The 12,579-nt window shown below is 49.9% G+C and overlaps 1 protein-coding gene across 2 annotated transcripts in view; it reads right to left on the bottom strand.

Moving 5' to 3' along the window:
• Positions 1 to 12,579, bottom strand: part of LLGL1 (LLGL scribble cell polarity complex component 1) — a 49,436-nt gene that overhangs the window by 5,770 nt on the left and 31,087 nt on the right. For both annotated transcript variants that reach the window (XM_048495419.1, XM_048495418.1), the window contains exons 8-19: positions 11,894 to 11,948; positions 11,219 to 11,373; positions 10,849 to 11,066; positions 9,537 to 9,604; positions 8,113 to 8,263; positions 7,345 to 7,449; positions 4,842 to 5,134; positions 4,021 to 4,174; positions 3,461 to 3,614; positions 2,000 to 2,283; positions 824 to 1,088; positions 23 to 137 (exon numbers count right to left, since the gene is read on the bottom strand). In XM_048495419.1, coding sequence (XP_048351376.1) covers positions 23 to 137; positions 824 to 1,088; positions 2,000 to 2,283; positions 3,461 to 3,614; positions 4,021 to 4,174; positions 4,842 to 5,134; positions 7,345 to 7,449; positions 8,113 to 8,263; positions 9,537 to 9,604; positions 10,849 to 11,066; positions 11,219 to 11,373; positions 11,894 to 11,948 — 2,017 coding nt within the window. The remainder of the gene's footprint in view (positions 1 to 22; positions 138 to 823; positions 1,089 to 1,999; positions 2,284 to 3,460; positions 3,615 to 4,020; positions 4,175 to 4,841; positions 5,135 to 7,344; positions 7,450 to 8,112; positions 8,264 to 9,536; positions 9,605 to 10,848; positions 11,067 to 11,218; positions 11,374 to 11,893; positions 11,949 to 12,579) is intronic.

Here is a 12,579-nt window from a genome sequence, read left to right as displayed (position 1 = left end):
AGGGCAGAGGGGGTTGCCTTACCCTAGGCACGTGGTGTCGTGGGCACGATTCAAATCCAGCACGCACAGCGGTTCCGTGATGTTTCGGGTGCTCAGGGAGAAACGCTCAAACTCCGAAGGAGAGATCAGATAGAAGCCTGGGGGGAGGGGAGGGGGAGGGAACCCGTAAAACTTCATCAAATAATAACTGATTTCAACATGGCTCCCTTCCCGCTGCGGCGTCTGCCTGGTTCCTCCACAGCAAGAATAATCCCATGAATCATGCGCTCATCTCCCCGTCAATCTGCTAAAGTGATTCTCCTGAGATAACCCCGAAATTCCTCAAAGGGGAAGCCGTGTGCAGAGAAGGGTCTAAATGCCAAATGGGTTTCCAGGTCCTGGATCCTATTTATTTACTTAAAACTTTAGGCCCTCTTTCTACCTGGCGGAACTCAAGGCGGCTTACAACAGAATAAAAACATGTATTTTTTTAAAAACACCCCAAAGACCACAACTTAAAAATCTCAATCAGGGCTGCCAATAAATGCAAACTAAAGCAGTCAAGTGCAATCCTTAACAGAATTGTGTTCAGTGCCCCCTGGCGAGCGAAAGCAAGCAAAGCGGGTATTTCTCCTTTGGGAGGTTGTTTCTGGATTGTGGTGCGGCCACTGAAAAGACTCTGTCTTGTGTGTCCACCTTGGAAGCTTCTGTAATTGGTGAGACAGTCAAGAAGGGGCCCTCTTTGCAATCTTGCGTCCCGGGTAGAAACGTATGGGGAAAGATGGTCTTTGGGATAACCCTGACTCTCCCCTGACCTTTCTCTCCGCCTCCTTCATGAACTCACCTTGCCCGTGCTTGGTGAACACGCAGGAAGCTATGCCACTGATGTCCTCTTTCCGGACGCAATCGTAGTGGACCTGCGGCCGCAGCCCGGGCACCGTGAAGACATGGATGTCCCCCAAGTTGGTGAGGCACGCCAGGCAGTTCTCGGCATAATCCTCACACGCCACACTTGCGAAGTTCACCAGTGCCACCTTCCGCACCCGGCAGCCCTCGTGGGCTGTGAGTTTGAACTTGGTTTTGGCGTTGACTCTGGGGAGCGTGAACACCTGGGGGCCAGAGGGGAGGGGGTGTCAGGGTTAGAGCGCTGGACGAGGATCCGGGAGACCCAGGTTGAATCTCCGCTCAGCCGTGGGTGACCACAAGGCAGTCACGCTCTTAGAATCATAGAGTTGGAAGAGACCCGAGGGCTATCAAGTCCAACCCCCTACAATGCAGGAACACACAATCAAAGCACTCCTGACAGATGGCCATTCAGCCTCTCTTTAAAAATTCCCAGAGAAGGAGATTCCACCACTCTCCGAGGCAATTAATTCCACTGTCGAACAGCCTTTACAGTCAGCAAGTTCTTCCTAATTTTTAGGTGGAATCTCTTTTCCTGTACCTTGAATCCATTACTCCACGTCCTAGTCTCTGAGGCAGCAGAAAACAAGCTTGCTCCCTCTTCGACATGGCATCCCTTCAAATATTTAAACATAGCTATCATGACCCCCCCCCCTTAACCTTCTCTTCAGCAAACTAAACATCCCCAGCTCCCTAAGCGTCTCTTCGTAGGGCATGGATTCGAGACCTTTGACCATCCTGGTTGCCCTCCTCTGGATCTGTTCCAGCTTGTCAATATCCTTCTTGAATTATGGTGCCCAGAACTGTACACAATATTCCAGGTGAGGGCTAACCAATTCAGAACAGAGAGGTACCATTACATCCCTCGATCTAGACCCTATACTCCTATCGATACAGCCCAGAATCGCATTGGCTTTCTTGGCTGCGGCATCACACTGATGACTCATGTTCAGTCTGTGGTCTACTAAGATACCCAGATCCCTTTCACATGTAGTGTTGTCAAGCCAGGTGTCACCCATCTTAACCAAGACAGCCTCACAGGGTGGTTGTAACGATGCTTAAACAGATGGGAGCATGTTGCAAGCTGTATGAAAAGAAGGGTGTGAACACCAAGTACCTTGAACTGTTCCTCGGATGCAATGAGTACCGAATGACTGCCCTGCATGTCGGGAGCTTTAGCCAGGTCGCGAGACACCTCGTACGGTTCTGGCAGAGGGTTCCCCCGCCCGTCCAGCACAGCGACCGACACGACGGGGGCCCTGTGCATCAGCTGGATCTCCTTGCCCAAGACGGCCTCGACGGAACGCTCCGAAAATTTCTCCTGGGACGGGACCTCCAGGGCGTAGGCGAACACTGACCCGGAGTTGGTTCCGGCCCACATGGTGGGCCCGTGGTGTGCAGCTGCAGTGGAGGCAGAAAAGCAAACCAGCCAAGTAGCATTAAACTTATCCTTAGGAATGAGATTATAAATGCAGATCCAGACGTTTAATTTTGATATTGATTATATTAGATTCTGATTGGGGAAAATTGATATGACACTTATGTTTCTCTGTTTTCAATTCTTAAATTTCCTTCTTTTTTCCTGAATTTTTTTAGTTCATAAAAATAAAAATTATTTTTTTAAAAAAAAATAAAGACCTGGGTGCTAAAGCGACTTACCTGAACCTTTACTCGCTGGGCAATTTCTGGGCCAGCTCCACATTCCCTTCAATCCTTAGGACTACTCCGCCTTAGGGTTGCTGCAAGAATAAAATGGAGGAGAAGAAGAACACAGACATTACTGCAAAAAGAAAGGGTGGGATCGGTATGAAAGACAGAAATTAAAGGGTCAGACTCCGCATCAGCAAAGGAAGTCATTATAGGAACACAGAAAGCTGCCACATATGGGTTTGAATCCCCATTCCTTCAAGTTTGCAAGCTCTCCCAAGTTTTTTTCTGGAGAGATGCTACACAACACTGTTCAGTCTAAAAATGGCAGAATTTGAACCCAGGACCTTTCTTTGAAAATGCTGGGGGGAAGAATTAGAACTAATAAAAGGAAACACTTCTTCATGCAACGTGTGATTGGTGTTTGGAATATGCTGCCACAGGAGGTGGTGATGGTCACTAACCTGGATAGCTTTAAAAGGGGCTTGGACAGATTTATGGAGGAGAAGTCGATTTATGGCTACCAATCTTGATCCTCTTTGATCTGAGATTGCAAATGCCTTAACAGTCCAGGTGCTCGGGAGCAACAGCCGCAGAAGGCCATTGCTTTCACATCCTACACGTGAACTCCCAAAGGCACCTGGTGGGCCACTGCGAGTAGCAGAGAGCTGGACTAGATGGACTCTGGTCTGATCCAGCTGGCTTGTTCTTATGTTCTTATGTTCTTATGACCTCACACATGCAAGGCACAACACCATTCAGTCACAGATCCCCACAACTTCACAGATGGATTCTTATGGACCTAGAGGCTTCAACAAAGTAAGCGGGCTACAAAGGAAGTCAATATATTAACCACAGCCATGCCTGCTCCCAAGTTAAAGTGCCCCCTTAGGCCAAAGGGAACCCCATCTTCCTCCTCTACATCCCTCACCATCTCGAAGGAAGGTATCGGCGAAGCAGAGGCAGCGGACGACACCTGACAGAGAGTCGTCAGCTGACCGGGGCTCGATCCGCCGCTGCACGGGAGTCATCTCCACCTCGTGAGGGCCAGCTTGTTCAGCAAGCTGGGCATTAGCCTCTTGAACCTGGCGGGAGGGAGGGGAAGGCACATCAAGGGGACAGAACGCCACCCAGCCCAAACACAACCACCTGCCGAACCGGAGGATTCCCTGTGCCTACTTTCAGGGTATGTGTAAGCAGGGCTTCGTTCCCCTCTCCCACCCTCAAAATCCAGGACGACAGCATTCAACTCTTTCCAGTCCTCCACCTCCAACTTTGTTTAGGTCCCTTTAGAAGCCAGGAATTTGAATCTAGAGCAGTGGTGGCGAACCTTTGGCACTCCAGATGTTATGGACTACAATTCCCATCAGGCCATGCTGGCAGGGGCTGATGGAAATTGTAGTCCATAACATCTGGAGTGCCAAAGGTTCTCCACCACGGATCTAGAGCCTTCCAGTTCAAGTTTCACAAGGGTCCTACAATTCGGCCTACCTTGCTAGAAGGGCTGGTGGCGTTAACCCTCTTCTTTCCGGACACCCTGCTCTTGCGGATCCGGCGGAAGGACTGGCGCAGCGATTTCTTCAGCGACTTCACCCGGGAAAGCGGGCCCTCCATAGCGAGGGAGTCGTTGGGGTGTAACGTGCACCTGGACCCGCGCAAAAACTGGCATCACAATTCATAGCAACACCACCCCACCCATTGGTCTGGATGTAGGGCTGATAGAACTAGCAATCTTTGGATCCGTGCTGAAAACGTTCTGTGATCAGCCATCAATAGCGAGACTGTTAAGTCCCCTGGTACTATCTGGTCTGGGACATGTGTAAATTCTCTACACGTTGTGGACATTCGAGATAAATGGCGAAAATCCATTCTTTTTAGGACTCTGGTGATTTAAAAGGACTTAAATGAAATTCGTCTCTGTATTAGGAACTATGTAGTACAATACAGGAATTAGTATATATGTTTGTATGCTTTAGGCACTTTGTTGCACATAAATAGACCACTTTGCCGTTTCCTCCTCTGTGTATATGTTTCTGTTTTGAGTCACTGGGTGTAGTGTAAATAGTAGCTTTCTTTATACAATAATCACATTGTCCAAGATATATTGTAAGTTGTGTCACCTTTTTCAGATAATTCCTGTCTTTATGCCCTTCCAGTCCCCGCTTTACCTGGCCCGGCTTACTTCTGTCTTGCATACATCGGCCAAATTGGCCCCTAACCTGGCTCCATTCGCTTCTTACACTCCTCCCCCCCCCGGTCCCTCCCCCCCCCCCCGCCCCACACTCATCTTAAGCCCCCCCAATCCCCTCTACCTGGCCAGTATGGGGTTCCGCCGGTAGTAATCGTACAGCCCGAAGCCGTGACTCGTCCCGAAAGCAACCAGGTTCCATTCCGAGTGCAAGGTGGTGGCCGTGACGGCTCCCGGGGGCATGCACTGCACCAGAGCCGTGGGCTGGAAGCCCTGGGCGAAGGAAAGGGAGCCGTTCTTGGGAGTGAGCCGGTCGTGGCCCTTCCAGGTAAAGCCCTCCCGGTCCTGAAGGAGGTCCATCACGGCGACGTTGATCGTGTGCTCCGACTTCTCGTCGTTCAGTTCCATGACCAGCACCTGCCCCCAGGGGAAGGGAGACCCAGGCCTCAGGATCGGGACCAACAAAATGCCTAAATAGCTTAACCGCTGCCTACATGAAAGAGCACCTGTATGTACCTGCCCAGGCACTGAGGTCAGATGGGGACGCACACCTCATGGGAAGGCTTTCTCCGTGCCTGCCCCCAGACTCTGGAATGGTCTCCCTTCGGAGATTCACTCTGCGCCTACCCTTTATGGGTTTAGTCCTTTCTCTTCGCCCAAGCATTTGGCCTGGCCTCCTTGGAGACCCCCTCTGCAGCTGCTGGTCTGGGGGAGGGGGATTATTTTAAGGCTATTTTTGTGGTAGTTTTAATTGTTGTGCGGCATAGTGGTTAAGAGCAGGCGCACTCTAATCTGGAGAACCGGGCTTGATTCCCCGCTCTGCCACTTGAGCTGTGGAGGCTTATCTGGTGAACCAGTTGAGCTTGTGCACTCCAGCACACCCCAGCTGGGTGACCTTGGGCTAGTCACAGCTCTTTGGAGCTCTCTCAGCCCCATCCACCTCACAGGGTGTTTGTTGTGGGGGGAGAAGGGAAAGGAGATTGTAAGCCCCTTTGAATCTCCTAACACAGGGGTGGGCAATTATTTTTTCCATGGGGTCGCATAAGAAACAGAAAATATTGTGGGTCATTAATAGGCCACAGAATAGGAGCGCTTTTGAGCCCCGCAGAAGAAGTAGCCAAGGCAACCGGGCTTCATGGGTTTCTTTAGCAGCCGAGGGCCCCCAGCCCCGCAGAAGAAGGCAGCCAAGGCAACCGCTTCATGGTTACATGCCGCTTCAGCACGGCAGGGGCTAGTCAGTGGTCATCCTGCTGGGTTGGATGTGGCCCACGGGCTGTATAATGCCCAGGTCTGTCCTAACAGGAGAGAAAGGAGGGATAGAAATCCAAACTTTTCTCAAACTCTTCTTTGCTGATGACACGTCTATGGTGGTTTTGTAATTCTTTTTAACTAAGGTAAGGTGCCTAGAGATGCTGATATGAGACAGGGTATAAATATAAACACATACATACATATATGCATGCATGCATGCATAAAAATATCCGCTCCACCCCCGGAAAGGAGCAAATGGTATTGTTGGCACAGAACCTGCGTCTAAACAAAATGTGCATATTTTTTTAATTGTTTACATCTTTTCCTATCCTGGTAGACTCCAGGCGGCTGACCCAGCAAAACGCACTGCATTGCAAAAAACCAAGGTACAAAGCAGAACGCACCTGAGCTACATTTTGTTTAAAAAAGAGGAACACTAAAACCAGATGTAACAAAGGCGAAACAGATGTAACAGACGTCTGTTTCTTACTGTTCCGCTTTTTAATATAATATTTATGTTAATGATTTTGTACTCTTTTTAATCTCTTTAATAAAGCATTAATTAAAAAAAGAATATCCAGATAAATCTCCATAGGCATCAACCATATTCATCTATGAAGGGATGAAAGGCAGACGTTCCAAAATAAACAATAATGAAAAAGTCATCTGCGTACAGAACCAATTTATGCACAAAGCCATGAATATTATTATTTTGTCTCTGTCACTTGAGCAAAGCGACAGAATGTCTCTTTCAGGGGACCCGAGTTCAACCTCTGTGTCACTCCACCACTGAATAACCATGGGACAATCTCCGCCTGCTCAACCTCACAGGATCGGCGTTGTGAGGATAAAATGAGACAGAGAAAACTCTGTATGCCGTTCCCAGGATCCACGGAGGATAAAAATGTACGGCGGGAGTCCACAACTTTTTTTGAGTCCATGGGCACATTTGGAATTCCAACCCGGCGTGGTAGGCACAGGAACAAAATGGCCGCCACAGGAGGCGGAGCCAGTCACAAAATGTTTGCCACAGCGCAACTTTGGCAAAAACACAGAGTAGATCCCTGTGCTGTGCTGGCAGCGGCCAATGCAACACTTTAAAAAATCCATATCCGGTTACACCCACCCCTTGTTGGCCTCATTTCTCCACCCGGCTTTGAATCGTCCCCCTCCCTCGCATGGCTGAAATTTACTTTGCAATTTCCTCGGGGCAAGGACCTGCTTTTCTTCCCCTTGCTTTGTAAGCAGCACAAACAACTGACAGGGCCCATTAAGTTAATAACCCACACCAAGCCCTCGGGATAGGGCGGGAAGCGAGCGTCAATAAAAAGCGAGTGGGAAGCGAACGAGTCCGGCTCCCTTGCCGCTGACGGTACCTGCCCGGCCGTTCCAGCCACCACCATCTTCGCAGTGTATTTGCAGAGAGCGATCTTCTGGATTCCCAGCCGGGGGTCGTCGCTGTAGGGGTCGAAGCACCCAACCTGGATGGAGCAGAGAAGTATGGGGAGAAGGGCCTCTTCCAACTCTATGTTTCTATGATTCAGTTTTTCCTTGTTTAAAGAAACTGGGACCAGGAATTAACAGCTGAGCAAAGGCACGCTGGCCCATACTGCATGCTCTCCACGCTAAACATTGTCCCATCAAGATGCAGAGGATCCAAAAACTGGTTTCCAGTTCCAAATCGGCCCGGACTCCTTTTCGCCACATGGCGGCCCGCTGAGACACGCGTCAAAAGATCAGAGAGAGACTTTTGTACCTCCCTTTGACCTGATACAAATAACTGACCTTCTAAACAAACATGGGGAACTACACAGTGGTGGGATTCAAATAATTTAACAACCAGTTCCGGTGGTGGGATTCAAGTAATTTAACAACTGGTTGATTACAAGCACCATTTTAACAACCGGTTCTGCCGAAGTGGTGCGAACCGGCTGAATCCCACCACTGGAACTACATCGGCAAATGAACTATGAAGGCGAGACGTCATGTGAGTTCCAACCAATGGGGAAAGATGCACCTGGGGAATCGTGGGGTCCAAGGGTACAAAGCAGTCCCAACAAACGAAACTCCCTCTGCGTCGTCTCTTGCCTTCCACTCCCCAAGAGTCACCCTCTTCCAGATCAAAAGGCATCAAGGTTCAGTACCTTCCGGAACGGGGGCCATTCCTCGTCACCGGACTGGTTCAAACTGTCGTGTTCACAGTCGGTCTGGAAAATGTGGGCCGTGCCCAGCTTGTACAGGGGCTTCAGGGATACCCCCGAGGCATCCCAGAAGCGCACCGTCCCATCCTCATGGCTGTAAGAATAAGTGGGTGCCAAGTCAACACATGGGGGTCACAAGGATTACTCCCTCCCAACACAGCGCATGTGAGACACAGGCGAGAGATCTTTCCTGACATCCCTTTGTGTCCATACAGAACCAAGTTCAGCTGCCTTTGCCCTCTGCCCCAAGTTGGCACGCCACCCCGTTTAAGCTGTAACATTTCATGACCTCTTATGTGCCACTTTGAAACAGCGGAACTCACATGCATTCACTGTCATTCAAAATCAGGGAGTTGGACTAGATCAGTGGTGGCGAACCTTTGGCACTCCAGATGTTATGGACTACAATTCCCATCAGCCCCTGCCAGCATGGCCAATTGGCAGGGGCTGATGGGAATTGTAGTCCATAACATCTGGAGTGCCAAAGGTTCGCCACCACGGGACTAGATGGCCCTTGGGGTCTCTTCCAACACTATGATTCTACGATTCAAATGAAGAGGCGGGGCTATGCAAACGAGCAAGCTCAATGCTCAATGTTGGGGACAGCCAGTGAGGAGGAGCTGCCCCCCCGCCGAAGTGACTGCTGTTTCCGAGCACATAGCAACCCGTATACAGAGTCTGGGGGGAGAGGGGGGTTCGTGAAGGGTTTGTTCTCTGCTACTCTCCCAATGGAGGCTCATAAGAAAGGCTTCCAGAAGAAAAACATTCAATGAACTTCCAATGGCGTCCATACAAAGATCTCCCGGGAGGTATTTGGCCGGCTACTTCTGGTGCTCTTCTCCCCGCCAGCCCATTCCTCTGGCCTGAACATCTGCTGTCCTCGGTTGCGCTCTCCAAGGGGGCTGAGAGCCAAATTAAACCCATAAAGCGCTTGGCGCTGAGCGCCTCAGACACTGCCAGGAGTGAAAACAATAAGACGAAAAACAGGAGGGGGGGAGGAGAGAGGCCAGGGGAAACACGGGGGGGGGGATTATAGCTGGGTTGTCTAGTCGCTTAAATCAGATTAATCGATCCCAAACACAGGCTAGCCAAAAATATTCTTCTGCTTCACAAGGCAGGTTTTTAAAAAAACGACTGTTTAGAAAAGGGATTTATAATTCAGGTGGATGGAAGGATACAGGGCTGAACAATTAAAAGGTTTTCGTTCTCTCGGGTGCGAACAGAAACTGGGTTTCTAAATGGAAGAGCACCAAACGTTCCCGCCTATTCTGGCAAGAAAGGTCCTCCATCCTTCTCTCGCAGGAGATTCGAACTCGTCTCTCACACATCCTGAAGACCGTGCAGGACAGAAGTTGCCCGTGACTCACCCAGTCAAGAGAAGTCCTCTTTGTGTGGGCGTCTGGGCCAAATTTCTTCCTCCACTGATGGGCCAGTTCTTTTAAAAGAGAGGGGAAAAACCTTCAGAGAAATATATTTTAACCAAGACTGAACCATTATAAGAAAGTTTATCTGGGGCCAACCTCAGGCCACGGAAGCATTTCTGGTGCCCTAAATTCGAACACGCCTCAACCCTAATTGCCGTAAAAACACAGCGTTGACTTTCTCTCTGCCCTTCGCGATAAATAAATAGATTAAGCCTAGGAGATTATCACATTTTTATTCCACCCTTCCTGAGTAGCTCAGGGTGGAGCACACAGTCTCCCCTTCTGCTTTGTGCCCACACAACAACCCTGCGAGGAAGGCGAGGCTGAAACAGAAAGGTTCTAATGAGCGAAATGCGCAGGGCTGCAAACAGTACAATACTCCTCCTGAGTCTCCACCTGCTCACTCCACAGCTACAGGGAACGTTGTTTAAAAAGTCCAGGGGAGTCTCATTCAGTTTGGGACCACAGCTGTGGGGGAGAGCGGTGCTCTGACCTCAACCCCTTGCCCTTTTCTGGAGCCAAAACGTCCCCGGCGGAGAACTGTTTGCGCAACTATGCAGCTGTTCCAGAGTACCCCATTCGGAACCGTTAAAAACATCTCTCGTAGTTCAGCATTCCAGCGCATCGCTTGCAGAGCACCCTTTCCTGTTGTGGAAGCAATTCTCTGCTGAGCAGCGAGTTCCTCTGATGTTCAACGCTTCTGTTCATCTAAAATCCACGTCCTTGAACAAGCATTAGAGGAAACGGAAGGGAACTGCAGAACCGCCTCTGCGACTGTCAAACAGGGACCCGAGCAAAGCTGGGCTCGGGTGCCAACATGGTGCAGTGGTTAAGAGCAGGTGGATTCTAATCTGGAGAACCGGGTTTGATTCCCCCACTTCTCCACCTGAGTGCCGGAGGGTTATCTTGTGAGCCAGATGTGTTTCCGCACTCCTACATTCCTGCTGGGTGACCTTTGGCTAGTCACAGTTCTTTGGAGCTCTCTCAGCCCCGCCTGCCTCACCAGGTGTCTGTTGTGGGGAGAGGAAGGGAAAGGAGCTTGTCGGCCACCTTGAGTCTCCTTACAGAAGAGAAAAGTGGAGTAAAAATCCAAGCTCCTCCTCCTCTTCTTCTTCTTCCTCCTTCTTCAAACCAGTGTGCCTTCCCAGAAACGACCTCCAAGAGATACTCAAGTCAAGCCAGATATGCCCCCCCACCAAGCTATGTTTGAAGGGTATAGATGGCTCCACCCAGTAACACTGGGGCACCCACTCACCCCTGAGGACACCCGGGGGCTCTGCTGTTCTCCTGCGCTGATAATTCTCTCCCACAGCTTGAGGGGGACGTTGGAGATGTGGTACGAGCAGGTGATGGCAGAGGAATGGAGCGGGGCCAGGTAGGGGGCCGGGATCGTGGGCCAGCCCGGCGTCTGCAGGTCGATGACGACCAACTCCTCCTCCACCAGAGCCACCAAGGCGGTCGGGTTGTCGAACTCTGGGGGGAAAAGAGGGACAAAATATGATAAGGACAAGCACCGCCTTGTGCCGAGGTCACCGTTTGATACGCAGCAGAGGACCTCTTAAGCTAGACGTCGGGAGACCAGGGGGACTCGGGGGATTTTTAAAACAAAACAGCAAAATGCGTACCGTCCTCTACCTCTGTGTTGTATACCGTGAAGAAGTCGATCACGCGCGAAGTGAAGTCCAGGGTGACTAGCGTCTGTCCGTGCAGGATAGTCACGCAGTGCCGGTCCCCGTAACTGGCCCGGGGCATCCCACCACTGAATATGATGAAGTGACCCCTACACGAAGGGAAGAGTCAACCGTTCAGGCCAGGGCAGACCCCCCTCCCCCCCAATTCCCGATCTGAAGACTGCTGAAAGTTGGGGGTAGTACTGACAAATCGGGGAATGAGACTGACTCAGAATTGCCCTTCCCGTGAAACAACACAACATTAACCCACAAGATTGCAAGATTCACACTTTCTATGCCTTGTATTGTCAAACTCAACTCTTTGTTTGTGAGTAAGATTCAGTGCAGACATCCGGACTAGAATGGGTTATGTCTTTTTGGATCACAGGTGAACGACCACTTTCCAGGGGATGCTACGATATCTTACAAACTCTCCTTACAGCTAGAAGACGAGCACAGCAAACTCAAGATAAGGCTAGCAGCTCTCTCCTTCTGGAACTAGCTTTCTACCGGCATGGAACGGTCTGATCACACAGAGGGAAATAATCGCCACTGGTGGTCACAGGTGGCACGCGGTTTGTTCTCCCACCTCAAGAGATGGGGTCAATTTAGTCACAAGGCGGTACATACCCAGACTCGCATGTTTGCCATACGATCTTGTTGATAGCTTTGCAGGGGAAAGGCCCTGAAAGAGAGAAGAGGTTGGGAGACCACACTTCATAAACAAGGGACAAAATACTCATTTCTCCTCTGCTCATGGGCCATAAATTCTCCCCTGAGACCAGAGCTGGGGAATTTATGGCTAACGTTCAGCCCCCACAAGAACAGTCGGTGAACAGCATTCAACAAACCCCTTCTGTTCAAAAAAAGATCTTAAAGTTTCTAGTCCTCCTGGGAACAGAGGTCTTTAGAACAGCATGCTCACCTTCTGCAAGCGAGGAGTTCTGCGGAAAGAGAGTCTGCGTATGCACAAACTTCTCCGCATCTATAGGTGTTGCAGGAAAAAATTACCACTCGGTTCTGCCAAATGGCACCAAAAACCACTGCCAACAGTAGATGAAAAGGAAGGGCCCAAATATTCATTACCAAACAAAAAATTCAACCAGGCATAAATATAATCAACTGAAAAGCTACAGGTTTGGCGAAAACCCAAAAAGAAAGCCCAATGCAAGGAATAGTGCAAATGGAACTGTATTCTAAAGCACAACTATAATCTTATCACTAGGTACATACAAACATACAGGTAAGTGAAAAACTTTCAACAGTATCAGCCAGATATAAATAAGCGTCTCATAAAGTGAGAAATTCACGTCAAG

The sequence above is a fragment of the Sphaerodactylus townsendi genome, linkage group LG04 (assembly GCF_021028975.2).
Source record: "Sphaerodactylus townsendi isolate TG3544 linkage group LG04, MPM_Stown_v2.3, whole genome shotgun sequence".
In the NCBI taxonomy this organism is placed as follows: domain Eukaryota; kingdom Metazoa; phylum Chordata; class Lepidosauria; order Squamata; family Sphaerodactylidae; genus Sphaerodactylus; species Sphaerodactylus townsendi.
The sequence above is the reverse complement of the archived record's forward strand: the minus strand, read 5'-3'. Positions and strand labels throughout refer to the sequence as shown.